The following is a 26,718-nucleotide window of genomic DNA, read 5'->3' as shown; positions in this document are numbered from 1 at the left end:
GAGCCACCGAGGCTGCCTTTTTTTTTTTTTTTTTTTTTTAGGTGCTCCACACCCAGCATGGAGCCCAACGCAGGGCTTGAACTCACAACCCTGAGATCAAGACCTGAGCCGAGATCAAGAGTTCGGAGGCTTAACCAACTTAGCCCCCCAGGCACCTGTGGTTTTTTGTTTTGTTTTGTTTTGTTTTTTAAGTAATCTGGGGATTCCTGGGTGGCTCAGCAGTTTGGTGCCTGCCTTCAGCCCAGGGCGTGATCTTGGAGTCACGGGATCGAGTCTCACGTCAGGGTCCCTGCATGGAGCCTGCTTCTCCCTCTGCCTCTGTCTCTCATGAATAAATTAAAAAAAAAAAAAAACTTCGGGCAGCCCGGGTGGCTCAGCGGTTTAGCACCTGCCTTCATCCCAGGGTGAGACCCTGGATGGAGTCCCAGGTCGGGCTCCCTGCATGGAGCCTGCTTCTCCCTCTCTCTTTGTGTATTCTCAGGAATAAATAATAAAATCTTTTTTTAAAAAATCTTTTAAAAAATGATTTTAAGTAATCTTTACACCCAATGTGGGGCTCAAACCCACAACCCTGCGACTAAGAGCTGCTTGCTCCTCCAAGTGAGCCAGCCGCGTACCCCAATCTGTAGAACTTTCAAGACAGAACACATCCTTGACAATCATTTTATCCCCAATCACACCAGGTTCGTATCTCACAACCCCCATCTCCCTAGAACTGCTTCACCCAATTGTCACTTCGATGTATAAAACGTCCACTTGAGTCATTCCCATTCTTCTTTTTTTTTCTTTTTGAGTCATTCCCATCGAAGCACAGGCCAACAGTAGGCCTAAGAAACACCAGGCTCTGTCCAAGGATACCTCAAATCTCTTAATAAGACTATCAGGAAGATCTTGAACATCCACAACACTCTGGAAGTCCCTATTCTTTTGACATAGACCCTCAGGATTTAAACAAACTCAATGTGAAAAATAAACATTTATTACAAAAATGAGTTTTGACATTTCAAGATGAAAACAGACAAGGTGTTTTCCAACTCCAAGGGGCTGTGGGAAGCTGCAGAGGTGAATTCCAAGGCTGGTAATAAAGGACTCCTCCTCGCCCCAAGTGACTGAGGGAGTGAGGAACCATTCACCTTGGCCAAAGGAATGCTGAATCACTTCTGCTTCCCTGTGGGGTTTTCTCTCCGTCCCTCCCACCCCATCTCCCAAGCAGGATCCAAAGCTGAAACATACTTTTAAAAATCTCATTCTTACTGAACCGTTTCATAATTTCTACTTTTATTGTTTCATTAAATTTTATTTCCATCTGGAATATTTATTTTCTTATTGGAGCATGACCCTTAACTGATGGTTTGGTCGGTTTGGGTTTTTCTTCCGGATTCTTAATAGACCACTCAATCCTGTTAGGGCTTTCCAGAAAAGGGAATAAAACATGGCAAAGTGGGGCTTAGCGTCCTCCACAGAAAGAAGCAAAAATCAACCCTAGAAAACGCCTTATTTGCCGTCTTGCTGGTTAATAAATAGACCGGGGGTCTGTGGCAGATGGGGAGACAGAAATTTAAAGGCAGAAAGGGTCCAGGTGGAGCGAGGAAGGCAATGAAAGGCAGGTGCACCTTACTTCCTCCTGTGCCGGCAGCCTCACCACCTGGTCTCTGAGCATCTTCTCCTTCGACAGCACCTCACCCTGCTCGCACCCGCTTAAACTAGCGGTGACCACTGTACTACGAGAAGAAGGAGTTTTCCAAAGGCTTAGAGGCATCCTCCTGCCTCGGGCTCTGGAGCAGTTTCCCCACAGCCTTGGAGAAGTCTTAATGCAGGCGGTTGGCGGCGGCGGGAGGGTGGGCACCCACTTCCTCCTCTCGCTGGGTGGGATCCTCCTGCCACCAGAGGGCTCTAGACTGAGGGACCGCGGTTCAGGCACCACCTGAAGCCTGGAACCAGGCTGGGGTGGCCCGGGCAGCCAGGACCAAGCCCAGGCTGCAGGGAAACTGGGCTTCAGGCATCTTCTGTTTGTACAAAGGCACCTCATCCCCCTCTCCACCTTGCTCCCCCCACCTCCCCCACCTAGAAGCTTTCACAAACCGAGTTCTTGTTTCCAGCAACATCAAGCTACAGACAGACACACGCGAACGAAATCTCACCAAGGAGCTCGGAAGCTCCAACACCACACACTGGATCAAATTCGGCAGAGCTAAGACACCACATGACAGGCTGTAATTTTGTCTTCCTGGACACACACACACACATGCACACACGCACACACACGCTCAGCAAAGAGCAAAGAGCTAAGACCTATTACCCATGTTCCCACAGTCCTGCAGAGGCCTCTCCAAGGGGTCCATCCAGGTGTTGCAGCCAAGGGAAGGCCGATGGCCTGAGTATCCGCTCCAGCTTCCCTGAAAACTCTTCTACTCCGTGGCCCCTGGAAGCTCACGTGCTCTCCATAGCGAAAGCTCCTGTTTGGGGTTTGTTGTTTGTCTTCTTTGTGTTTTGTTCTGTTTTGTTTCCTACAGACACAGTTGGTATCAGTCTGGTTGTGCTCAGGACGGTGCAGGAGGATCCCAGTGGCACTTCCCGTGGGAAGACAGAAGAAAGTGGGCTGCAGAGGTGGGAGGGACTGGAGGTTGTCACCGAACCACCTGCTCAGTCTCCAGGTCTCCCGGCTCCGTTCTAGAATGGCTGGTACCGCCTCAGCACAGGAGAAAAGGACTGAGGGCCTGAGCTCGAGATCACTACACACAGGGGGTGGAGAGGGCCTGCTGCCTCATGCCCCAGTCCTCACCCACCTACTTGGAAGGAAGTCAGCGGGTGCCACTCGGGACCCCTGCTGGATCCCTCACAGGGACGGGGACTGAAAGCTTTACATAAGTGGCGAAAGGAGGGGAGGGACGCAGGAGGAAGGGGCACACAGCTGACAGTATCTTAAAAAACACATCCTAACTAAGATAAAAGTGGGGACCCAGGTGGGGGCTAGATGACGCATAAGGCATCCTGCGGAAGTACAGACATCACGGGCCACAGTCTGGTAGCACCAGAGTAAGGCAAGCGTAGGGGACAGGACAGGAGCCGGACCAGGGTCACACCAGGAACGACGAGGTCTGCCTGAACTCCCCCTGGGGAGATAAAAACACGCAGGTCAACCCTCTGCACGCTCCTTCAGCTGATAAGCCCCCCAGGGAGGGCCCAGCGCCCAGGCGGCTTGCTTACCTCGCTGCGAGCGGCGGGCTGGCTGTAAATCACCTTCTTACTGGAGGTCCTGCAGATAAGCGAGAAGACGGGGATGCTCAGGGCCCCAGTGCTGTCCCTAACCCCTGCCTGCCAGCTCAAGAGGCCACACGGGGAACCTCACAGAAGCACAGAGTCCTCAGTAGGGACGTGTGGGCCGAGGGAGGCAGGACCAATGCAAGGCCCCGGGCAGAGGGAGAGGTAGAAATCCAGATGCCCGCCCAGCCAGGGTTGCCTCTGCCTCCGACCCCTTCCCCCAGGCCCATCTCAGCTTCAAACCACACGCATCCATGGCCTCCACCTTGGAGATCCCCAGGACAGCACCTCACTCACCCTTTCTTTGCTCCTGAAAGAGAAGAAACGGGACCATGAGTGTGAGCAGGAGGGAAGAGGGCCGGGCGCAGAGGGATGGGGGGGAGTAGCACGCAGTAGGTAAGGGGTGCTCACCCGGGAGGTAACCCCTGCACATGTGGGCTCACTATCAGGTCAGTACTCAGATGGCACCCAAGAACCGTGCCCTGAAACGGGGACGATAAAAAGGAGAGCCTTTGAGGGCAAGTACTCACTGTCAAAGTAGCCTCGTCTATAGGCGAACCAGATGCCCAAAATCAAGAATCCAAGGAGAATGAGTGTGACAAGGACAGCTGCCACGATGCCCCCCACATTCAACTCCGCTATGAGACACAAACAAGAGGTCAGTCCTCTGAATGCTCACTCACATTGCCGACACCACCACCAAAGCCAGGATGACAAGCGGACCCCGATCCTCACCCCAGCTGAGCTCAAGCCCCTGCTACATCCTCCCCTGCTCACCAGCTTCCATGCGCACCGCCTCTGACCTCATGGGTGTCCCATACCCATTCTGTGCCTGACAAATGTATTCTCCAGTATCAAAAGCTGACACAGGATCGAAGACCTGGAGGGAAGAAAGCCCGGAAGGGAAGAAAATGGGCTTCGTGCCAGAAGAAGCCAAGCACCTATTTTCATTTTTTTAAGTAAGCTCTACCCCCGACAGTGGGGCTTGAACTCATGACCCCAAGACCACAGGTCGCAGGCTCCACTGACTGAGTCAGCCAGGTGCCCCCCCCATTTTTGTTTTTAATTGCAGTGTAGCTGACACAGAAGATCACACTGCTTCCAGATGTACAACATTCCTTGATTCCACAGTTCTATACATTGCGCCGTGCTCCTCCTAGTGAGGGTCCAAGCACCCATCTTTTGTCTCCTGACCCTAATGCCAAATTCACCTTGTTGCTGTTCTCCTTCCCCGACCTTCAAGGGCTCTACAGACCCGTGCCCCCCGCAGCTTTCCCTGCTACCCATCCCTACCAGCTCCCCTGTCTTGTGATCCAGGCTATAGGAAGAGTTGCTGAAGGCCCGGCTGCTCTTGGGCTCTGTGGGCATCAGGACCCCGTCCTTGAACCAGTAGAACTCAGAAGGGGGAGAGCCATCTTTCTCCGAGCAGGTCAGCACTGCCCGATTCCCGATGGTGGCAGAGGAGGGGATGTTGACCGTGGGCTTGGATGGAGGTACTGTGAAGGGACAGGAGGGGCCGAGCACAAGGTCAGGAGCGCTGCCTAGAGGCTACACTGCCGACACCCCCATCCATCAGCTCTGGCCTCCGTTCCTTACCATGCCCTCAGCTTCCCCCACCCCAGGGGCTCATTCATCCCCTCCCTCCTGGCACCGTGACTCTGAATTCCCCCCACCCGGGGGCATTCTCGCCATCGACGAGCTCCAAAGCTTTGCAGAGCCAGGAAGGGGTTAGGGACGCCACGAACTCCAAGACCATACAGAAAAAGGGTGGCACATACCAAGCACAATGAGCTTGACGGTGACCTCCCCATAGGTGTTGCCACCTTCATCAGAGACCATACAAGTATACATCCCCGTGTCCTTACGGGTCACGGAGTGGAAAGTGATGCCACTGTGCGAGAAGGTAACTCGGTCCTCATAGGAAGCTGGCAGGAAAGGAAGGAGGGGCTGGATGAGCTGGATGAGCTGGAGAGCGCAGAGAAGCTGGCGGTGGTGGCAGGAGAGGCGCCGGGACCTGGGCCCCAGGGGGCACCTCTCCCCAGGAATCCAGGCCCATCAACCCTCCACCACCGAGGCCGTCAGGAAGGAAGTGGGGGGAACTCACCCGTGATCTTGTTGTTATAGCAAACGAGGCTGGTGATGTCCCCCTGGGCAAACTTCCACTCCACGCGGGGAGAGGAGAAGCCAGAGTAGGAGCAGGACAACTTGGCGGCTGCAGAGGACACAAATGTCAACGGGAGGAAGGAGCAGCAGCAAACGGGAAAGGGGAAATTGGTCCCCAACTTCAGTCTGCGCTGGATGCAGTCCCCGGGGGCCTGCACCTGCTCCCGCCCGCCCCGGCCTCCCCCTTCCACAGCCGCCCGGACTCACGTTTGTTCTCAGCGACTCTGACTTCAGGTTCCGAAGTGTACACAGCACCCCTGCCCAACGCCAGGGAGCCTGAGGAGGAGGAGCCCATCAGAAGGGGGCTGCCCGTGAGCTGGGCCGCGCCCAAGGCTTCTCCCCGGTGAAGGGACCCGGGACACCCGAGCTCCTCTGGTCTCACACCCCCTCGCCGATGTCCTGAAGAGTTTCTGGGGACGCCCAGGCGGCTCAGCGGTTGAGCACCCGCCTTTGGCTCAGGACGTGACCCTGGGGTCCTGGGATCGAGTCCCGCATCGGGCTCCCTGCGAGGAGCCTGCTTCTCCCTCTGCCTGAGTCTCTGCCTCTCTCTGTCTCTCATGAATAAATACATAAAATCTTTTAAAAAAAGTTTCTTTAAATGCTTTTTGTCACCATTGCAGGCCAATACTTCCATTATCAATGACAACAAAACATTTCTTTCCAATGTAGTTCTTTCATCTTTTCAGTGTTTCCCTCTTCAACTCCCAATAATCTAATCCGAGTCCAAGAACAGCTCCCCAAATGACATTTCATGGTTCAGAGAAAGCTTCTCAACAAGTAATTAATTGCAACCACTTGTCAGGCACTCCTGGCAGGAAGCCAGCAAGGCTGGAGGCCAGAGAGGGAGGCTGGAGGCCACGAGGCAGGAGGGGAGGCAGGGGAAGAGCAGTAACGAGGATAATAATAACACTTGACATTTGTAGGGCGTTTTGTGCTTTCTAAAGTGTTTTCACGTCCATTATGTCGTTTGATCCCTGAAACAAGCGCGACAGATCAGCAGGACGAGTGTCATTATCCCAGTTTTACACGAGGAACCAAGTGCATGAGGAGTAAAGGCTCATGCCTAAGATCAGAGCCGTCCGAGATGGGGTCAGGACCCAATGGGGCTGGGTCCCCTCCCGAGGACGTCCCCCCTCCCCCTGCGGAGAAGGAGCCGGGGAGGCGGTGGGTGCTGGGGTGCAGAGGCGCCGGGGAGCTGCAAGGGAGCTGGCAGGAGGGGCCCACGCTCCAGGATGACCGGGACCCGGGGAGCCAGGCTCTGCCCCCACCTGCACTCGCACCATCATCACCCCCGTTCATGTTTTCCCAGCTCAAGTCCACCAAGCGAGCTTTCTCGCTGCTTCCAGGAGGCCCGTCTTCCTTGGGCAAACGCCTGCACGTCTGCTAAGCGCAAGCACGTCTTTAGGTAAGAACTCGCGGAGCTGGGCTCGGTCATGTGACCGCTAGGCCTCCCTTTTCTTTTCTTTCTATTTTTTTTTTTTTTAAGATTTTATTTATTTATTCATGAGAGACACAGGGAGAAGCAGGCTCCCTGCAGGGAACCTGATGTGGGACTCGATCCCTGGACCCCGGGGTGACTCCCTGAGCCCAAGGCAGACGCTGAGCCACCCAGGGGCCTGTAGGCCTCCCTTTTCTCACTTGAAACACGCAAGGTTTGAACTAGATGTTCTGTAAAGTCCTTTACGGTTTTTGTTGTTTTTGTTTTGGCCTCAATGTTTAAAGATACAGGGGCGCCCGGATGGCTCGGTCAGTTAAGCACCTGACAGGTTGTGACCTTGTGGGTTGACAGATGGAACCCCGAGCCAGGCTCCTCGCTCAGTGGGGACTCTGCTTCAGATTCTCTCTCTCTCTCTCTCTCACCCCTCCCCTCCCCATCTGTGCTCTTTCTCTCCAATAAATGAATCTTTAAAAAAAAAAAAAAAAGTTATTTGTATCAACTTGACACAACGTGGTAAATTAATGTAGATACGTATTCTTTCTCCCACTTTACATATGAGAAAATTAAATGTCTAAAAAGTTACAGGGCTGGCCCGTGTTTTCATAGCTACAAAATGGCAGAGCTCAGATTAGCACACAGGTTCCCTCACACTCTCTTTTTTCCTTTTTTATCTTTATTTTATTTTATTATTTTTATTTATTATTATTATTTTTTAAAGATTTTATTTATTTATTCATGATAGACACAGAGAGAGAGGCAGACACAGGCAGAAGCAGGCTCCATGCAGGGAGCCTGATATGGGACTCGATCCCAGGACTCCAGGATCACGCCCTGGACCAAAGGCAGATGGTCAGCCACTGAGCCACCCAGGTATCCCTATTTTTTTTTTTTAAGATTTTACGTATTAATTTTCTAAATTTATGTATGAGAAAGAGAGAGGCAGAGGGAAGCAGCAGAAGAAGAAGAACAAGCAGAATCCGACAAGCAGCTGGAAGCCTGATGCAGGGCTCAATCCCACAACCCTGAGATCATGACCTGAGCTGAAACCAAGAAACCAAAAGAGTCTGACCCTTAACTGACTGAGCCACCCAGGGCTTTTTAATAAGTCACACTGTTTCTCAGAAAAGCCATGACTTAATGGGGGCAGACTATGTAATAAATGTCATTCTTTTAAAGGTCAGGTCCATTTATCTGTGAATCATTCCTAATAGTATTACGGTGTATCTATATATTTGGCATTATATTTTAACGCCAAGTTTATAACCAAACGTAGTAACAGATAAGAAATCAAACAGCTCTTACTTCATCGAAAACTGAGCACATGGGTGTCTCTTACTCAGCTGTTACTCTTACATGGGAATGCTGATAAAGAAATGCTTCAATTTGGGCCCCGGTCACCTTTCTCTGCTATGATGTTGGGAACTATTATTTTTAGGGCCGTCAAATTCTACAACTTGCTCCCTGTGGTGTGCAGCGTGATGCTCAAACCAGATGTCCCTTAGGAATGAAGGTCCTGTTACCCATCTGCTGGGACCTGTGCCAGGTGAAGGCCCTCAGCTACCGGCCTTCTGCAGAGGGCCCGCACATGGCCCGGCCCGGGGTACGCCCTCCACTAGGGCAGGGACAGTGGCAGCTGGCATCCACTGAGGACCCGGGCAGCTCCAGGGAGCCCCGGGGCCCCAACCCCCCATTCTGGGGCAACACAGAAAGGCTAATTCTGCCCCAAAGCTTCCTGGGGAACAGCTGAGGCTACAGTGCAACTCAGCTTCTCCCTCTGCCCAATCCTATTTCTTTCCCCTTCCCTGCCCTTCCTGAGGCGTGGATCCCAAGAACACTCCCTAATAAACGTCTTGGTACAATAACTGACCTCTGAGAGTCAGCTTCCTTAGGACCCAACCTGTGACACGACCCAAATAAAGAGGAGCTTCTAATTAAACTAACAACTAGTGTCTGAAATATAAGGCCACCAAAAAAGAAATCACAGCATATGCATTTGGGGATTGTTTCTGCATCACTTCTGACTTTAGCTCAAGTTCTTTTGACTTCTCAATGTTCAAATCTAGAACATTCAAGGAGTGGGGCACCCAGGTGGCTCAGTCAGTAGAGCTCACGATTCTTGATCTCAGGTTTCAAGTTCCAGCCCCACATTGGGTGTAGAGATTACTTAGAAAAAATATAGGGGTGCCTGGGTGGCTCAGTGGTTGAGCATCTGCCTTTGGCTCAGGTCGTGATCTCGTGGTCCTGGGATGGAGTCCCACACTAGGTTCCCTGCAGGGAGCCTGCTTCTCCCTCTGTGTCTCTGCCTCTGTGTATGTGTGTGCCTCTCATGAATAAATGAATAGAGAATGAAAAGAAAGAAAGAAAAGAAAAGAAAAGAAAAGAAAAGAAAAGAAAAGAAAAGAAAGAAAAGACACGACAAAAGGAAGGCAAGGACCGACAGTAACGATGACGGCCCGTACCTTATACACGTGCCTCCCTTCCTCAAATCACCTACATCCCTTCCTCCCCTCCTCCCTCCGCCCACCCTCCCTCCCGCCCTCCCGCCCTCCCCGCCCTCCCTCCCCGCCCCCTCCCCCCCGCACCTCACCTCCGAACTGCGATCTATATATATATTTTTTTTTTTTAACTTAAAATTAAATCCTCAGGGAGTGCCTGGGTGGCTTAGTTGGTTAAGTCTTTGACTGGATTTGGGCTCAGGACATGATCTCAGGGTCCTAGGATCCAGCCCAGAGTTGGGCTCCAAGCTCAGTGGGTAATCTGCTGGAGGCTCTCTCTCCCTCTCCCCCTGTCCCTCCCCCTACTACACTGTCTGTCTGTCTTTCTCTCCCCCTCTTAAATAAAAAAATAAATCCTTAAAAATCAAATCCTAAAAAAAGAGAAGAATCCAAAAAATAAAACTAAATACAACACCCCAGGAATCACATCACATAGAAACACAAGCATGCTGGGTGACAACCATCCTCCCCAGCTCCCTAACGGTCCTGATCTCCGTTGCCCAATTCAGGCTTGTCCTGTTTAAAACACAGGGCTGCCCCCCAGTGCTGTCCGGCCTCCCTTGGCCTCCCTCGGAGGCAGGATGGCAGCTGACTGCCAATACTGAAGCTGTACTGGGCCTGCGAGTCCCTGCGTGCATCAAGCCCAGCCTCACCAGCAAGCCCTCCTTGCACCTCGCCCTCCTTGCACCTCGGCCATCGTGGCCCCCGTTCCCCCTGCCACCCCAAACAAGCATCTGGAACCAGGCTCCCTGACCCGGGCAAGCGACCTGAGTCACTTTGAGCCTCAGTTCACCCATCTGTAAAACGGGGATAATAACAGTTTCTACATCAAAGGCCTGTGGTTGAGAGTTAAACGAGCTAATACAAACATAATGCCTACAACAGGAAGCACCAAATAACTATTATGTCTTCTTATTCTTACGGGATCATCATCTGCCCATGTCCCTCTGTACACTTATTTTTCTGACTTCAGTTTTCTTCAATAAGACATATAAATAAATATAAACTCTGCCTGAAAACAAATGCTTATATCCCAGCTCACCAAACCATCTCAACCTTCTGCCTTGGAAAGGCTAACTCTTTTCTAGAACTTTCATAGACAGACCAGCAGGATGGAGGGCTTTCCCTGTCTCCAGCAGGACATCCACAGCCTCTCTGCAGTGCACACTGCTCACTGTACACACACACGGAGGTCCCACGAATGCACGTCGTAAACCACAACAGAAGGAAAATTCATGTTTTTCACCGTGATGCTTGATTCACTCCAAGTTCATAATGAGGAAAGCCACAAAGTCAAAGGCATCAATAGATTTTTGGCCTTTCGTGTACAGAGAGCCTGCACTCAACCTTGCACTCCTCTCTAGCAGGACGCCTCCCCTCCTTCCTCTGCAAACTTTTTTTTTTTTTTTTAATGTAGGCTCCTTGCCCAGCGTGGAGAACAATGCCAGGCTTGAACCCATAACCCTGAGATCAAGACCTGAGCCGAGATCAAGAGTCAGACGCTTGACCCACTGAGCTCTGCAAACTTCTTAAAGTAGTAGTCGGTCTACACACAGTGTTTTCAGCCCAACACATTCATTCACGGCTCAACCTACTGCAGTAGGTCTCTGGCTCTCACCTTAGAATTAAAATTGCTTTTACTAAGATCGCCAGGCATTGCGTCCCTCAATTCTAAAATGCCCCGATTATATGATATACATCAATTAAATAATAACTTCTTGGGAGGACAGGATATTAAATGTATACCTAGGCTGAAAGTCACATCCCGATTTTCAAAACATCGAAGTAGTCTTCAAGTTAAAGTTATACCCACAATTTGCTTTTTCAGTTCCCTTCAGTGGCCCCTTTAAGGCGTCAGTGGCCCCGCAGACCACTCCCTTCCTCCGAAGTTACTCTGGGGGCACCTGGGTGACTCAGTTTGGTTGAGCACCTGGCACCTGACTCTTGACCTTGGCTCTGGTCATGATCTCAGGTTGTGAGATAGAGCCCCATATTGGGGGTCCACGCTCAGCGCAAAGTCTGCTTGAGATTCTCTCTCTCCCTCTCCCCTTGCTCCTCCCCCTGCTTACTCTTTTTCTCTCTCAAAATTAAAAAAATAAATAAAATAATATCTTTTTTAAAAAAAAGACTTATTTACTTATTTATTCATGAGAAACACACACAGAGAGAGAGATAGGCAGAGACACAGGCAGAGGGAGAAGCAGGCTCCATGCAGGGAGCCTGACGTGGGACTCGATCCCGGGCCTCCAGGATCACACCCTGGGCTGCAGGCAGCGCTAAACCGCTGTGCCACCAGGGCTGCCCAATATCTTAAAAAAAAAAAAAAGTCACTCTGTCCCTAGGTTTCTGTGAGTCACCTTTTTGGTAGTCCCCACCTCCTCTGAGTTTTCTCATTCTCCTCCTTGAAACTTGCTTCCTCTTTGATCGCTAGCATTCCATCTCGGGCTTTTTTCCTCTCCACATTCTCTCCAGGAAATCTCAAACAAAAGCCTGAATTTTATCTGCACCCACCTAGGGCTGGCTCCAGTCCCTGCCTCCCACCAGAGCCGCGGAGCTCTGCGTAGCCCATGGCTGAGCCTCCTCGCACCCTCTCCACCAGGTCTCTCCACACCACTCCCTGCATCTGCCACCACCTGTCCTCCTGCTCCCCTGTCCAGATCGGTGCTATCACCATGGACTCGCTCACACACAACTCCCTCACTCTTGTAAATCAAACAGCAAGCATGACATCATCACCTCCCAAATCTTCCTCCAAGTTGGGCTACCACTTGTTAGTGCCATCATATCTGAAGAATCGCAACTGTCGTTCAATTACACTTGCTTTCTCTGCCTTGTTTAATCTTGATCCATTCAAATCCATCCTCCATCCCGCTGCTGGAGGAAGAGCTTGTATTTATTGAGCACTTACTATGTGCCAGACACTGCTGCAAGCGTATTATATGGACTGTCATCTATCCCTACAACAACCTTAGGAGTTGGGTGATACTGTTATTATTATCTTTATTTTTTAAAGATTGATTGATTGATTTGAGAGAGAGAGAGAGAGAGAGAGAGCGCTTGTGTGATGGAGGCAGGGCCCAAGGGAGAGAATCTCAAGTAGACTCCCTGCTGAGTGTGGAGCCTGACCCGGGGGCTCCATCCTAAGACCCTGAGATCATGCCCTGAACTGAAACCAAAAGTCAGCCACTTAACTGAGCCAACCAGGCACCCCTATCATCTCTATGATCTACACAGGGAAACTGAGGCCCAGAGCAGCTAAGTTATGGTACAGAATCAAATCAAGGCAGCCTGCTTCCAGAGGCGGTGCTATGCTAATCACACAGCCTTCCTAAAAAACGCAAATCTAACACTTGCTTCAAGCTTTCAGTGATTTCACGTTGCCTCTCAGATAAAATCCAAATTCTTCATCGAGCAAGAGGTCCAGCAGTGCCTGACCCCTGTGATTAGTGACCTCATCAGCCTCTCTACCCTTGCAGCTTCTCCTCTAGCAGTATAGATTACTTAAATCTCCAGCAAAAACAGTTTCACAACTTCTGCTTTGCTCCTGCTATTCCAGCTTTGTGAAGCACCCTTTCCCCTCTTTCTTAACTGGTCAGCAGCAATGCATCCACATCATTTTCCAGGAAATGGCCTACCCACCCCCAATCCTATCAGAGCCAGCTTCAGACCTCTTTCCTAGGCTTTAACTAAACCCCATCAAAACAGGGGCGATGTACTTCCCACGGTACAATGACATCATCTGTGCGCGTGTAGGTCTCCCCTACCAGACAGTAAACCCCCAGGGAGCAGCGACCGTGTGTTATTTATTATTCTGAGTACTCAGCACTGAGCATAATGCCTGGTACAAGCTGACATTGAACAACATGGAGACTTAACAAACTAAGTCATCAGGCCGTTCACTACAATATCCAGTTCTTAAGGTTTATCTGCAAAGATAAGCCAATTTTTAAAACTGGCAGATGAGGCACGGCCTAATGAAGAAAAAACAAACTTGATCCACAGTTCAATCTTTTAAAAGTTTTAATAAACTGTTCTGCTTTCAGGGGGGGAAAGATGACTATTCCACTAATCTTTTTCTTTCCTTTTTTTTTTTTTTTTTTTACAGAGTTATTTATTTATTCACAAGAGACACAGACAGAGAGGCAGAGACACAGGCCAAGGGAGAAGCAGGCTCCTCGCAGGGAGCCCAAGGTGAGACTCAATCCCAGATCCTGGGATCACACCCTGAGCCAAAGGCAGACATCCAACTGACTGAGCCATCCAGGTGCCCCTCCATTAATCTTTTTCTTAAACTTAGCTTCAGAGCTTAAAAAATTAAGTGGTTTTTTAAAAAGAATTTTTTTAAGATTTTTATTTATTCATGAGAGACACACAAAGAGAGAGGCAGAGACACAGGCAGAGAAGCAGGCTCCATGCTGGGAGCCCGATGCAGGACATGGGACTCCAGGATCACGCCCTGGGCCAAAGGTAGACACCCAACACTGAGCCATCCCAGGCGTCCCTAAAAATATTTTTTAAAGTAATCTCTATATCCAACAGGGGGCTCAAATTCACAACCCCAAAATCAAGAGTCACACATTCCATGGACTGGGCCAGTCAGGTGCCCTTCAAAATCAAAATTAAGTGTTTTTAAGTTTGCTTCATAGTTTTGAAACAAAGTCAAAGTTCTCTGCACAAAGGCAATTTCTAACTGCCATTTTGCAACAGGGACTGACTTCTGCCCCTGGGTTGCAGTGTGCCTACAGGTGACTGCATGCACAAAGGTAGAGGCTGCTTTCCTGCATCCACGGAAGCGTGCAGAAACAAAAGTGGGAGTGCCAGGGTTTTTGATGCAAGGTCTAAAGCAGCAACAGAGGCGTGCCTAGGTGGCTCAGTTAAGCATCCAACTCGTGATTTCAGCTCAGGTCATGATCTCATGGGTCACGGAGATCAAACTCTGAGGCAAGCACTGCCCTCAGTGGAGTCTGCTTGAGACTCTGCCTCTGCCCTTTACCCCTGCTCATGCTCTTTCTCTCTCTCAAATGAAACCTTTTAAAAAATAAATTTAGGGCAGGCCAGGTGGCGCAGTGGTTTAGCACCGCCTTCAGCCCAGGGCGTGATCCTGGAGACCCAAGATTGAGTCCCACATCAGGCTCCCTGCATGGAGCCTGCTTCTCCCTCTGCCTGTGTCTCTACCTCTCTCTGTCTGTGTCTCTCATGAATAAATAAAATCTTTTTTAAACAAATAAATAAAATTTTTTTTTTAACTAAAAAGAAAGTAAATTACTGTTGTTCAAGCCCCAGTCTGTGACATTTTATGATTCATCCAGGCAGATGAACACACAGGTCTAAGCTGGGTATCAGCATCGGGCATGTTGGCTGAATTCCCAGTGACTACAGCCTTGACTTCAGTAATTATGATGACATTGCCACACAGTGAAAGAATCAACATTCTGCACAGCAAAGGAAACCATCATCAAAATGAAAAGGCAACCTACTAAAGGGGACAAAATACTCACAAATCACCTATCTAATAAAGATTAATATCCCCAAAATTGAGAACATGTAAAGAACTCACTACTCAATAGCAAAAACCCCCACACGATCCACTAAGAAATGGGCAGAGATCTGAATAGACATTTTTTTCCCAAGAGGACATACAGTCAGCAGGCACCTGAAAAGATGCTCAACATCACTCGTCATCAGAGAAATGCAAATCAAAACCACAATGAAATGTCACTTCATGTTATTATCAAAAAGACAAGAAGTAACAAGTATTGGTAAGGATGTAGAGGAAAGGGAATCCGTGTGCACTGCTGGGAGGAATGCAAAGAGGGGGACGCCGGGGTGGCTCAGCGGTTGAGCATCTGCCTTTGGCTCAGGGCATGACCCCAGGGTCCTGGGATCGAGTCCCACATCGGGCTCTCCTCATGGAGCCTGCTTCTCCCTCTGCCTGTGTCTCTGCCTCTGTGTGTCTCTCATGAGTAAATAAATAACATCTTAAAAAAAGGAAAAAAAATAAAAATAAAAAATCTGTGACTATGTATGGGGATGGATGTTAACAAGACTTACTGTGGTGATTATTTTGCAATATACAGAAGTATCAAATCATTATGTTGTGTACCTGAAACTAATATAATACTATCTCAATTAAAAAAAAAAAAAAAAAAAAAACAGGGGCGTCTGAGCCAGTCAGTTGAGTGGCCAACTCTTGGCTTCAGCTCAGGTCACAATCTTGGGGTCCTGGGAACAAGACCCATGCTCGCCCCACACTCAGCAGGGGATCTGCCTGAGGATTCTTGACCTCTGCCTTTCCCCTTGCTCACCAATAGGTGAGCATGCTCTCTCTCCCCCACCCCTAAAATAAAGAAATAAATCTTTAAAAAATAGAATAAATTAAAAACTAAATAATTAAAAGGAAAGAATCAACAGAACTCCTGAGCATCTTTGGAAGACCTGTCCTATACTTTTAACTACATTTGTCCTTTGAACGACGCAAGTTGAACTTCATGGGTCCACTTACACACAGATTTTTGTTTTTTTAAATACAGTACAGCACAGTAAATGTATTTTCTCTTATGATTTTAAGATTTTTTTTCTCTAGCTTAATTTACTGTAAGAATATAACACAACACATATAACAACAAAATAGGTGTTAGTCAACTATTCCTGAGTAAAGTTTCCAGTCAACAGTAGGATATTAGTAGTTTTAAGTTTTTTTCAGAGCCAAAAACTTAGATTTTCAACTGCATGGGGTTGGCGCCCTTAACCCCCTACATTATTCAAGAGTCAACTATAATCATATCTTATTTTTTTTTAAGATTTTATTTATTTGTTCATGAGAGACACAGGGAGAGGGGCAGAGACACAGGCAGAGGGAGCAGCAGGCTCCCTGTAGGGAGCCCAATGGGGGCCTCGATCCCAGGACCCCGGGGTCACGATCTGAGCCAAAGGCAGACACTCAACAACTGAGCCACCCAGGCAACCCAACTATATCATGACTGAATACTAGACACATGTTCTTGAGCATGATCAAGTGAATAAAATAGGAGCATAAATAAAATAATAGCCGTTAACATTTCCTGAATACTTACTCGTCATGTCAGGACTCTCTGAGCCCTTTACACAATTAATTTATTTGATCCTCACAATAATGCTATGAAATAAATATTATTGTTGCTCCCATCTTATATATGAGTTCATTGGGACATATAATGTAATTTTCTCAAGTCACAAAGGTAAAAGGTGGTAGAGATAGGGTTCTAACCCAGGCAATCTGGCTCCGGTACATCATACAATTATGTAAAAAAATACATATGGACATCCCAAAGGTCAAGGTAGATCGACTTGTACTAGCACAGAAAACATATCCAAATTGTAAAAATAGGGCAGCCCCGGTGGCTCAGTGGTTTAGCACCGCCTTCAGCCCAGGGCGTGATCCTGGAGACCCGGGATCAAGTCCCACGTCAGGCTCCCTGCATGGAGCCTGCTTCTCCCTCTGCCTGTGTCTCTGCCTCTCTCTCTCTGTGTATCTCTCATGAATAAATAAATAAAATCTTTTTTAAAAATTGTAAAAATATGTAGACTATGATCCTATCTTTATAAATAATAAAAATAATCTGACTATATGCATAACAAAATCTCTAAGAATAGACCCAAGCACATGACTATTATCTGAGACCACAGGCAGCTTTTCTTTTCTATGTTCTATATAAGTGTTTTAATTCAGAGAAAAAGGAGGGGGGAAAGGGGAATTAAAATGGGGATAAAGAAAATCAGATCACAAGAAGGAGGGAAGAATAAAACAAAGCCAGAAAGGAGAAGCAAAAACACTGATTGGGTGGCTCAGTCGGTTAAGCACCTGACTCCTGATTTTGGCTCAGGTCATGATCTCAGGGTCATGAGATGGAGCCCCACACCTGGCTCCGGGCTCAGCACAGTGTGCCACAGATGCTCCCTCCCTCTCCCTCTGCCCCTCCCCCCATGTGTGCTCTAGGTAAATAAACAAAATCTTAAAAAAAAAAAAAAACACGCACAGAAGAAAGAAAATATGAGGTTACTCTACCATCAAGATGCTGAAGAGTAGGAGTCTGATAAATCTCAAGCACAGAAAAAGGGCAGGAGGAAAACACAGCGCAGGTGACCTGGAGATAACCACGACTGACAGTAGTAGGAAGGAGGAGTGGCACAAGGGGGTGGGAGTGGAAACAAGAGAAGGTGAGCTGGGTAAAGAGATGCGGAGGTGGTGATTTAGCCATTTAGTTATTAATCGATCCCTACACGCTTTCATCCACTTCAGAACAGAGCTGATGGTGTAGAAATCTGTAAGACTATGTAATTCTTGAAAATCACTATGCATCTGAATAATAAAACTGTGGCAGACTGGACCTTCCAAAATAGACATATAGATCTATATGTTTATTTCATCCCACATGCTTTTCTTACACTGTGACTGAAGGATTGTCTAGGCCTCCCCTTGAATCTGGGTCTTGCGACTCCTTTGACAGATGGCGAGTCGTGGCAGAAATGACACAGCAAGCCCTCACATCCAGCTTGGTGCCCATGCCCTGTCTCCTTAGATTCTCATCACAAAAACACCATGAGACAAGTACTATTGTTATCATCCCATTTCATAGATGGGAACACTGAACTTAGAATAGTTACCCGAAATCACACAGCCAACAAGGTGGGAAGGGCATCTTTTTTTTTTTTTTAATTTTTAGATTTTTAGATTTTATTTATTCATGAGAGACAGAGAGAGAGGCAGAGACACGGCAGAGGGAGAAGCAGGCTCCATGCAGGGAACCCAATGCGGAACTCAATCCTGGGACCCTGGGAGTTGACCTGAGCCAAAGGCAGACGCTGCCCCCCACTTTGTTTTTGTTTTTTTTGGTTTTTTTGTTTTTTTTTTAAGTAATCTCTACACCCAGTGTGGGGCTCAAACTCATGACCTGGAGATCAAGAGTCTCACCCACTGAGCCAGCCAGGTGCCCCATGCTGGGAAGGGAACCAATCTTAACCGAAGTCTGCCTGATTCTGAGGCTCCAAAATGATGATGCTGCAGAGCAGAGCATCTCCATCAGACAAGCAGCGAAAGCCCATTCAACCTTCAAGATCCTGTTCAAATGCCCCTTGATCCATTATGACCTTCCCCAGTCAAAATTAATCTCTTTCCAACATCTAGGAATGTGGTCTAAGAAAATAATCAAAGGTTAAACTTAAAAGATGAATGAATGTACAGGGACAATTTCATATTATTCAGCATAGCAAAGCAAAAGAAAACCTAAAAGCCCAACAAAAGGTGAACATTTCATTATAATCTAGCCATGCAGTAGAATACTATTGAAGGGACTTTGTTTTTTTGTTTTGTTTTGTTTTTGTTTTGGACTTTGTTCAAAGCACATTTCACGGGTGGCTCAATGACTCAGCGTCTGTGTTCAGCCCAGAGCGTGATCCTGGGGTGCTGGGATCGAGTCCCACATTGGGCTCCCTGCACGGAGCCTGCTTCTCCCTCTGCCTGTGTCTCTGTGTCTCTCATGAATCAATAAATAAAAGTTTTATAAATAAATCAATAAATAAAGCACATTTCAGTTAAAAAACATTCACATAATATATATAAAGTATATACACATATAGATGACATTATTCATACAGGAAAAGACTTGAATTAAACACCAGGACTGTTTATCTCGATAATAGGATTACATGTGATTTTTATTTTCTCTGTATTCCTTTGCTTTCCCATTTTTCTACACTGAGTACACATGGTTTCTCAATAAAAATTTATCTTTTAAAATAATGCATCTCAGGGATCCCTGGGTGGCGCAGCGGTTTGGCGCCTGCCTTTGGCCCAGGGCGCGATCCTGGAGACCTGGGATCGAATCCCACATCAGGCTCCCGGTGCATGGAGCCTGCTTCTCCCTCTGCCTATGTCTCTGCCTCTCTCTCTCTCTCTCTCTCTCTCTCTGTGACTATCATAAATAAATAAAAATTAAAAAAAAAAAACATTTAAAATAATGCATCTCAAAAAAAAATAAATAAAAAAAATAAAATAAAATAAAATAATGCATCTCTTTCCTTCTATGCTCCCAAAACATTTTGTACTTTGATGGCAGCACCTGGCACATGCTGCTCTGTTTTCTGCTTAGTCAGCATACATCCATGGTTCCCTGAGGAGAGAATCCAAGTTATTAGTATATCCTAGCACTGTGCTTTTTTTAAAAAAATAAAGAGTCAGCCTGGGTAGCTCAGCCGTTCAGCGCCGCCTTCAGCCCAGGGTGTGATCCTGGAGACCCGGGATCGAGTCCCACATCGGGCTCCCTGCAGGGGAGCCTGTGTCTCTGCCCCCCTCTCTCTCTCTGTGTCTCTCATGAATAAATAAATAAAATCTTTTAAAAATAATAAAAGTAAAAATAAAATAAAAAATAAAGATTTTATTTGAGAGAGAAGAGAGAGAGAGCAGATCAAGATAAAGAGTACATGGGGTGTGGGAAGGAGGCCGAGGGAAGAGGGAGTAGCAGACTCCCTGCTGAGCAGGGCACCCTCCACTGGGCTCGATCCCAGGACCAAGATCAAGACCTGAGCTGAAGGCAGACACTTCACCCTCTGAGCCCTCCAGGCGCCCCCCCCAGCGCTGTGCTTTGCCCAGAAAAGTGCTTCATGACCCCCCACCGGAGCTCACTGTGATGAGGTGGGCGGGGAGGGGGCATCCAGACTTAACAGAACCTACGAGCCACCGCCCCATACACGCAGACCAAACCCACCACAGAAGAGCTACTTCCTTTTACTGCTTTATTAAGAGACCTTTGTTTCCTCTATACATCCTGTTAATTATTAGAATGCTCCTTAGGTTGATTTTGTACCATGAGTTTGATTTCCATTTAAAAAAAAAGGGGGAAAAAAAAAAGGGGAGGGGGGAGGAAAAGGAAGGAAACCAGCCAGCCAGCCAGACTCTGGTTTTCTCTAAGAATTCATCTAAACTTCCCCTCTAGGCATCTGAGCATCATCGGACCCTCTAGCCGCAAGGGAGCTAGAGCTGCAGAATGAGGAGGGTGAGCTAGGGCCTCAGTTTACCTAATGTGGACTAATTGCTTCCAATATCCCTGGCTACTTACTTACTTATTTGAGACACACAGAGAGAGGCAGAGACACAGGCAGAGGGAGAAGCAGGCTCCCTGCAGGGAGCCCGAGGCGGGACTCGATCCCGGGACCCCGGGGTCATGCCCTGAGCAGAAGGCAGGCGCCCCGCCCCTCAGGGCTTCTTGATAGCAGTTATTATTCACTGCTTTATCCCTAATCTTTAGCACAGGGCTCGGAACTCTGTAGACACCAGCGTTTCCTGGATTATCATGCCGAGGCCGCACCCGGAGAAGCTGGGCCCAGGGCTTCCACCCCAGTTTGCCCCTTCCTCCCCACCAGTCACCCGGTGGAGACTGACCTCCTCGGGGAGGTGAGGGTGGGACAGATAAGGACTAGGAATGCGTGGGCAGGAGGAAGGCTCGAGGCGAACAGGCGGGGCTGAGGCTCAACAGGCCTATGGGCTGCGCCCGGAGCGACGTCAGCTGGCTCGGCCCCCAGGACGGCGGCAGGTGGGATGGGGGGGCAGGCCAGCTCTCCCTCCGTGGCTCCCTCCTGCCCTCTCTCCGCAGAATTTCCAGTTCGACCTGCCGGGCCCCTCCCCTCCGCACCCATCTCCCCAGTCCCGGGAAGGCCCCACCCGGCGCGCCCTCCGGGGCCTGGCATCAGGCTTCCGGTCAGCCAGCTGCTTCCTCCTGGCCTCCCCCCAACATTGCGAAACTCCTGCCGCCGCCGGACTTTAGACAGAAACCCTGCTTATCGGGGAGTCGCAGGCAGATGAACTCTGGGTTCTCCATGCCTGGAAAGGCCCAGTAGGCATCCACTCACGAGGCTCCCCCCCCCGCCCCCGCCCCCCGAGATGCTGCACCCTCTCCCCCAATTACATCTGACTAGTGGTCATCCAGGTGTTTCCTGAACCTCCGAAAAGGAAGCGAGGCTGAGTTTAGAGGGCCCCAAGGTCGCTCCTCGACACCAAAGAGGAAAACAAGCTCCATTATTTCCTAGTCGATCACACAAAATGTGTATGGCTTCCACATCCACCCTCGAGCAAAGGGCTCAGCCCCTTCGGTGGCCGCAGAACAGGTGGCCCTTGACGGGTGACTTGCGGGGGGATCCTAACGACCAGGGCCACCACCCGTGAGGGAAACGCACAGGAGCCCGGCGCGGCAGGGGGTCTGCTGGTGCAGGAGCTCCACCCCCAAACCCAAACGAGGCCGGAGACCCCACACCCCAGACGAACCAAGACCACAAAGAAACCGGAGAGAGACATCATCGCAAAGTGAAAGTGTCCTGGGCCAGGAGGCGAGGGCACAGCGCTGGAGTCCACCTCCCCCTCCGCTCATTTCCTCCTCCCGCGGCCCCCCCTCAGTCCCCGGGTTTCAGGTTTCAGGTTTCGAGGGAGCAAGTCTTTCCTGGGAGTAATTCACCTGGCGGCTAGGAGGGGAAAGGGGAAGCCACTGGCCTCCGTGCAGTGGGAGGCAAGGCCAGCAAAGCCCAACGGCAAAGGTGGAAGGCTTGCGCCCCAAACACCAGCAGAGAACACGGGCGCCCGCCGACTGACCCAGCTGCCGCCTCCTGGAATGCCTCAGTGGGGCCACGCCACCCCAGTGGGATGGGGTGGGGGGTAAGAACCAGGGTTCCAACCCAGGTTCCCCCTCCTTCCCTGTGCTTTTACACCAAAAGTCATCCATTCTCACGTGGCCTTGCTAAGCAGAAATGCCTCTCCCTGCCTGGAGATTGCTGGAAACTTTTTCTAAGGCAGGCTCCCCCGGGAGAGGGAGACTGTGCTTTTGGTCACTGGTTGTGCTTTTCCCAAGCCCGGTTCCCTTGGTGTTTGGGCTCTAATCCCTGTCCCAGCGGCTCAGGCTTTCCTCTCCACTAGGCTTCCCAGGATGGGCCTGGGCCTTTGCTGGACTTGATCATACCCACCCTTTCTTCTTCCTCCCTGATGGCAGAGCCCATGGCGAGAGGCAGCCCCGGTGGGAGAAGAGAGGACACGAGGGCACCCACACATCCCACCCGTGCTCCAGACATCCCAGAGCCAGAAGACAGACCACACCCAAGAAGAAGCCCTTACCTTTTCACCTTTGCCATTTGGGATCTAGCAGGGGAGACCCTCCTTCCTTTGACCAACTGTCCTGGGGCAGCATTCTTTCCTCCTCCCCAAATCCAAAGGGGTTAACAGCTGCCCAGTAACAGTCATCCCTTCGTGTACACGTAACGTAGCCATTATCCTGGTCGACCCACAGGCCAAGCCTTAGGACTCCTGCTCCACGGATGAAGAGACTGGGCGCTCGCCTAAGATCACAAATAAGGCAGAGCCAAACTAGAGCTCGGGGAGGTCATCTGGCTCCCATTTCCATCCTCTTTGTACTAACCAAATCACTCCCCCCCAGGTCTGGCCCGATGTAAATGTGACAGGGTCAGGTCCCCCATGCCCTGGGCACGCCCCATCGCCTCAGGCTGCCTCCAAACCATTAGAATCCCTGAACAGACTAACTAGAGGACATCCCCAAGCTCTGGATGTGGCTATCCCAGCCCCTTCGGCACCAGTATGTGCTTATTGGGGGATCTCACAAGGCAGAAAATGAGGAGAGGAAAAGGGGAAAAGAAAGATGTTGGTTTTAGGAAGCTTGTAAGCCCGACACACATGGCCAGATAGCGTCACTGATGAGAAACTTCTGGGTCCTGAGGGGGAAACACTGGTTCAGCGTGAGGTTGGATATCAGCAGGAGCAGCACATGGGACCAAAGGACCATGGGTGTCATGAGCAGTTCTAAGATTCAGGCAGAAGTAAGAAACGTGGGGAATGCCTGGGTGCCTCAGCGGTGGAACATCTGCCTTCGGCTCAGGGTGTGAGCCGGGGGTCCTGGGATGGAGTCCAGCATCGGGCTCCCTGCATGGAGCCTGCTTCTCCGTCTGCCCGTGTCTCTGCCCCTCTCTGTATGTCTCTCAAGAATAAACAGATAAAATCTTTAAAAAAAAAAAAAAAAAAAGTAAGAAAGGTGGAGAACAGGAAAATGGAAGCTGAATCAAAGAGAGTGGAGGCACAGAATGAAGGGGACAAGTATAAGAAGGTAAGAGAGTGGACCCCAGGAGATGGGGGTATTATCCCCCACTGATGTTTGAGAGCACGGTCCCTGTGCCACAGGGCGCTTGATGCTGCATCCAGTAGTGGACAAAGAAGGGGCTCAGGAGACTTTGGTTCCATTCCCAGATCCTCTGGTCAATCTGGAAAAGTCATTTCCCCTCTTTGGACCTGTTTCCGTGTCTGTACAATAGGGAGAGGATTAGACTGGCCTCTGGTCCAGTTCACCCCAAGGGCTTATGTTTTTTTCGATAAGGGACAAAGGAGCTGTCAATCCCTCCGTCTAAGGGCAGGGACTGCACCTCCACCCTTCAAAACTGAGCAAATGAACTGCCGAATAACCCCCGATGCCGACTCTAACTGTTCAGCTCTCTTACCCCTTCCTGAAGCACCGACCTCAAGGGGAAACACAAAGATCCCCACACATCGCACACTGACAACGATCCACAGAAGCACCCGGCACCCGCCGGCACCCGGGAACCCGAGGGACGGCCGTGGGCTGGGGACACAGGGTGCCTAACTAGGTGGCCCAGACCGAACTCGCAGCCCAGCCCAAACCTATCTCTGGACGGCGCAGGCCCCAGCCAGCGAGCCTCATTGTTCCACAGGAAAGGGAGTTTACAAAGGAAACAAAACCTCTCAGAAGCAGAGGGGGAGGCCAGAGCCCTGGCTCCAGAAGGATCCAGCCAACCAACAGACAGGTCCTGCCCCTGGGAATAGGCGCTCAGTCAACAACATTTTTTAAGGACTTTCGAGGTAGCCACCCCAGAAAAGAACTCGACGTGCTGTGCTCTGAGAAAGGGGAGACTTCGCACTTATTTCCTCTAAGGACTCTGCACCCACTTTCCCCAGAGCAACCACTGCCACCCAAAGACGGAGGAAAGCTACGCAAGAACACCCCCTGCAGCAGATGCCCCCCCGGGCCCCCCCGCCCCCGCCCCGCGTCACCTCCACTCGGTTTCCGCCGAGCCCCTTAGGGAGCAGGGCACCAGGGGCCAAGGGAGGGAGCGAGGGGCGCGGGGGCGTGTTGGAGGGCAGGAGGGCCCTTCCCGGGGGCATGAGGAGGGGCCCCCCCGGGGGGGGCTGCAGGGCGCTCCCAGGCGGGGAGGCTGGGGGAGGGGACCCGCGGAGGAGGGGGGCTGGGGAAGGGGGGCTGAGAGAGGGAGCCTGGGGAAGGGGAGCCGCGGAGGAGAGAGGGCTAGGGGAGGGGAGGCTAGGGAAGGGGGGCTGAGAGGCGAGCTGGGGGAGGGGACCCGCGGAGGAGAGGGGGGCTGGGGGAGGGGAGGCTAGGGAAAGGGGGGCTGGGGGGACGATGGGGGGGGCTGGGAGGGGGGGCCTGGGAGAGGGGGCCAGGGCTGGATGGGGACTAGGAAGGCGAGGCTGGCAGCCTCCCGACTCCTCCCCTCCCGCGGGCGAGGGGCGCGGGGCGCGGGGGGCGCCTCCCCCCGACCTGGGACCCGCCGCGCCGGCTCCTCCCGAAACCCGGGGAGCTTACACAGGATGACCGATGCGAGGAGAGGGAGCTGACTCGTCCCGCGCGTCGCCTCGGTGCCCATGTCGCCCAGGATCCCGACCCGACGCGGCCGCTGGAGCCCGGGGACAGACGCCGCCTGCCCCGCCGCCGCCCGCCGACTGCGCCGCGGCCGCCAGGTTGGGCCCCGCCCGGCCCCGCCCCCCGCGGCGATTGGCCGGCGCCCCGGGCCGCGCGTCCCGATTGGCGGAGCGAGCCGCCGCTCCGCGGGGTGACTCACCGTCGCCAGGTGCAGCCGCGCCCCCTGCCGCCCGCCCCGCGGCCCCGGCGCCCCGCCGACTCCAGCCGCCTCCGATTGGCCGGGGCCCCGCGGCGTCGGCGGAGCAGGCTCACCTGCGGCAGGTGAGGGCACCCTGATTGGGCGGCGAGCCTGAAGCAGGGGCCCGCGGACTGGCTGCGCCCTGAGCTCCCCCCGGAGGCCGAGGGGACCACCTGCACGGAGGCGGGGGCGGCGCCGCGAGACCGCCCGGGGCGTCGAGGGCTACCTGGCCGCGACCGCGTGGGCCCCGCCCCCGCCCGCAGCGCGGAGCCTCGGGGGGCGCCGCAGGGGGGACGGGGCGAGGGGAGGGAGCCCTCTACCCCCGAATGGGCGACGCAGGAGTCCATCCTCCCAAGAACTTTCAGCGCCACCCCGCGTGTGCACGGACGCACCCAGGTGGTAGACGCCGACCTCCGGACGGATGCCCTGTGACATCCCCCGGCGGGGCTGGTCTGCCTCCCGCTCCGCACCTTCGATCCGCCGCGGAGCCCTGCCTTCCAGAATGGTCTCTCCTCTCGGGGACTAACGGTTGCTTGTCAAGCCCCTCCGGCCACAGACTGTTACTCCTCGAGCTTCCTGTTAGCATGTATAGGATCGTCTCCTTTTTCATCGAAACGCACGCTCGTCACCCTACTGCTAGCCTTAACCTACAATGATTCCATTTCAGCTGCCCTTGCCTGTGGGGAAAGCTTCCTGAACGTTGTTATCTCATTGCAAGCGAGGAGTCCGCTCCTTTATGCAAAACGGTAGTGTTCCTGGACCTCGGGGTTCTCGCACTTTCGCTCTCTGTCCTGGGTCCACTTCTGGGGGCGCCTAAGGCCCGCTTCTGGTTCCGCTCCGCTTAGCGGGCCGCCTGGGCCGCCTGGCGGTTGGGGACCTGCCTGCGGCTCAGGTCGTGATCCTGGGGTGGGAGATGAGTCCTGCATGGGGCTCCCTGCTGTGCACTCCCCCCTCTCGAATAATTACATAAATCTTATAAATAAATCTTATAAAAATAAATAATAAATAAATAAATAAATAAATAAATAAATAAATAAATAAATAAAAAATAAATAAATAAAGCGATGGCTATCAAGCACCTGGTGGTGCTGCTGGGGAATACAGATGAATGGAAACCATAGTCTCTGACCTCAGAAGGCTTCTAATCCACTTCCAAGACTAATTCAGGAAACGAGACAATAGGTAACCGAAAGAAACTTCGTGTTACTAAATGGAAACAAGTACTTGAGTACCTGCCATGTGCAAAGTTCTGTTCTTTACCCTCAAGGGAATGTAACACCTTGAAGAGAAAGGCAGATACCAGGGGAAGGAAGAGCCAGGAGAAGGAACAAATCACTGGGGGCTGTGAGTGTCAGAGAAAACTTCAAGATGGGGGAGCTTGGGCAAGAGGTAAAAGGAGCTCCAACACTGACCAGAAGTCTTTTAGGT

General features: G+C 51.1%; 1 protein-coding gene across 2 annotated transcripts; it reads right to left on the bottom strand.

Moving 5' to 3' along the window:
* Positions 1–957: 957 nt before the first annotated feature.
* F11R (F11 receptor) lies at positions 958–25,143 on the bottom strand. 2 transcript variants are annotated; one of them, XR_005385818.1, is made up of 10 exons: positions 24,996–25,143; positions 5,632–5,700; positions 5,366–5,473; positions 5,040–5,186; positions 4,555–4,757; positions 4,039–4,141; positions 3,673–3,743; positions 3,559–3,571; positions 3,208–3,256; positions 958–3,113 (listed from the first exon to the last, which is right to left on the bottom strand). XR_005385818.1 is itself a non-coding variant. In XM_038586319.1 (10 exons), exons 1-10 carry the CDS (start codon positions 25,054–25,056, stop codon positions 3,078–3,080), a joined length of 897 nt encoding a protein of 298 aa, XP_038442247.1. In that variant the 5' UTR covers positions 25,057–25,143; the 3' UTR covers positions 958–3,077. The 2 variants fall into 2 exon arrangements, 1 of the variants encoding a protein (XP_038442247.1); XM_038586319.1 differs by lacking the exon at positions 3,673–3,743 and adding an exon at positions 3,792–3,899.
* Between the last annotated feature and the right edge of the window lie 1,575 nt (positions 25,144–26,718).

This window comes from Canis lupus, chromosome 38 (genome assembly GCF_011100685.1).
Source record: "Canis lupus familiaris isolate Mischka breed German Shepherd chromosome 38, alternate assembly UU_Cfam_GSD_1.0, whole genome shotgun sequence".
Taxonomy (NCBI): Eukaryota; Metazoa; Chordata; class Mammalia; order Carnivora; family Canidae; genus Canis; species Canis lupus.
The sequence above is the reverse complement of the archived record's forward strand: the minus strand, read 5'-3'. Positions and strand labels throughout refer to the sequence as shown.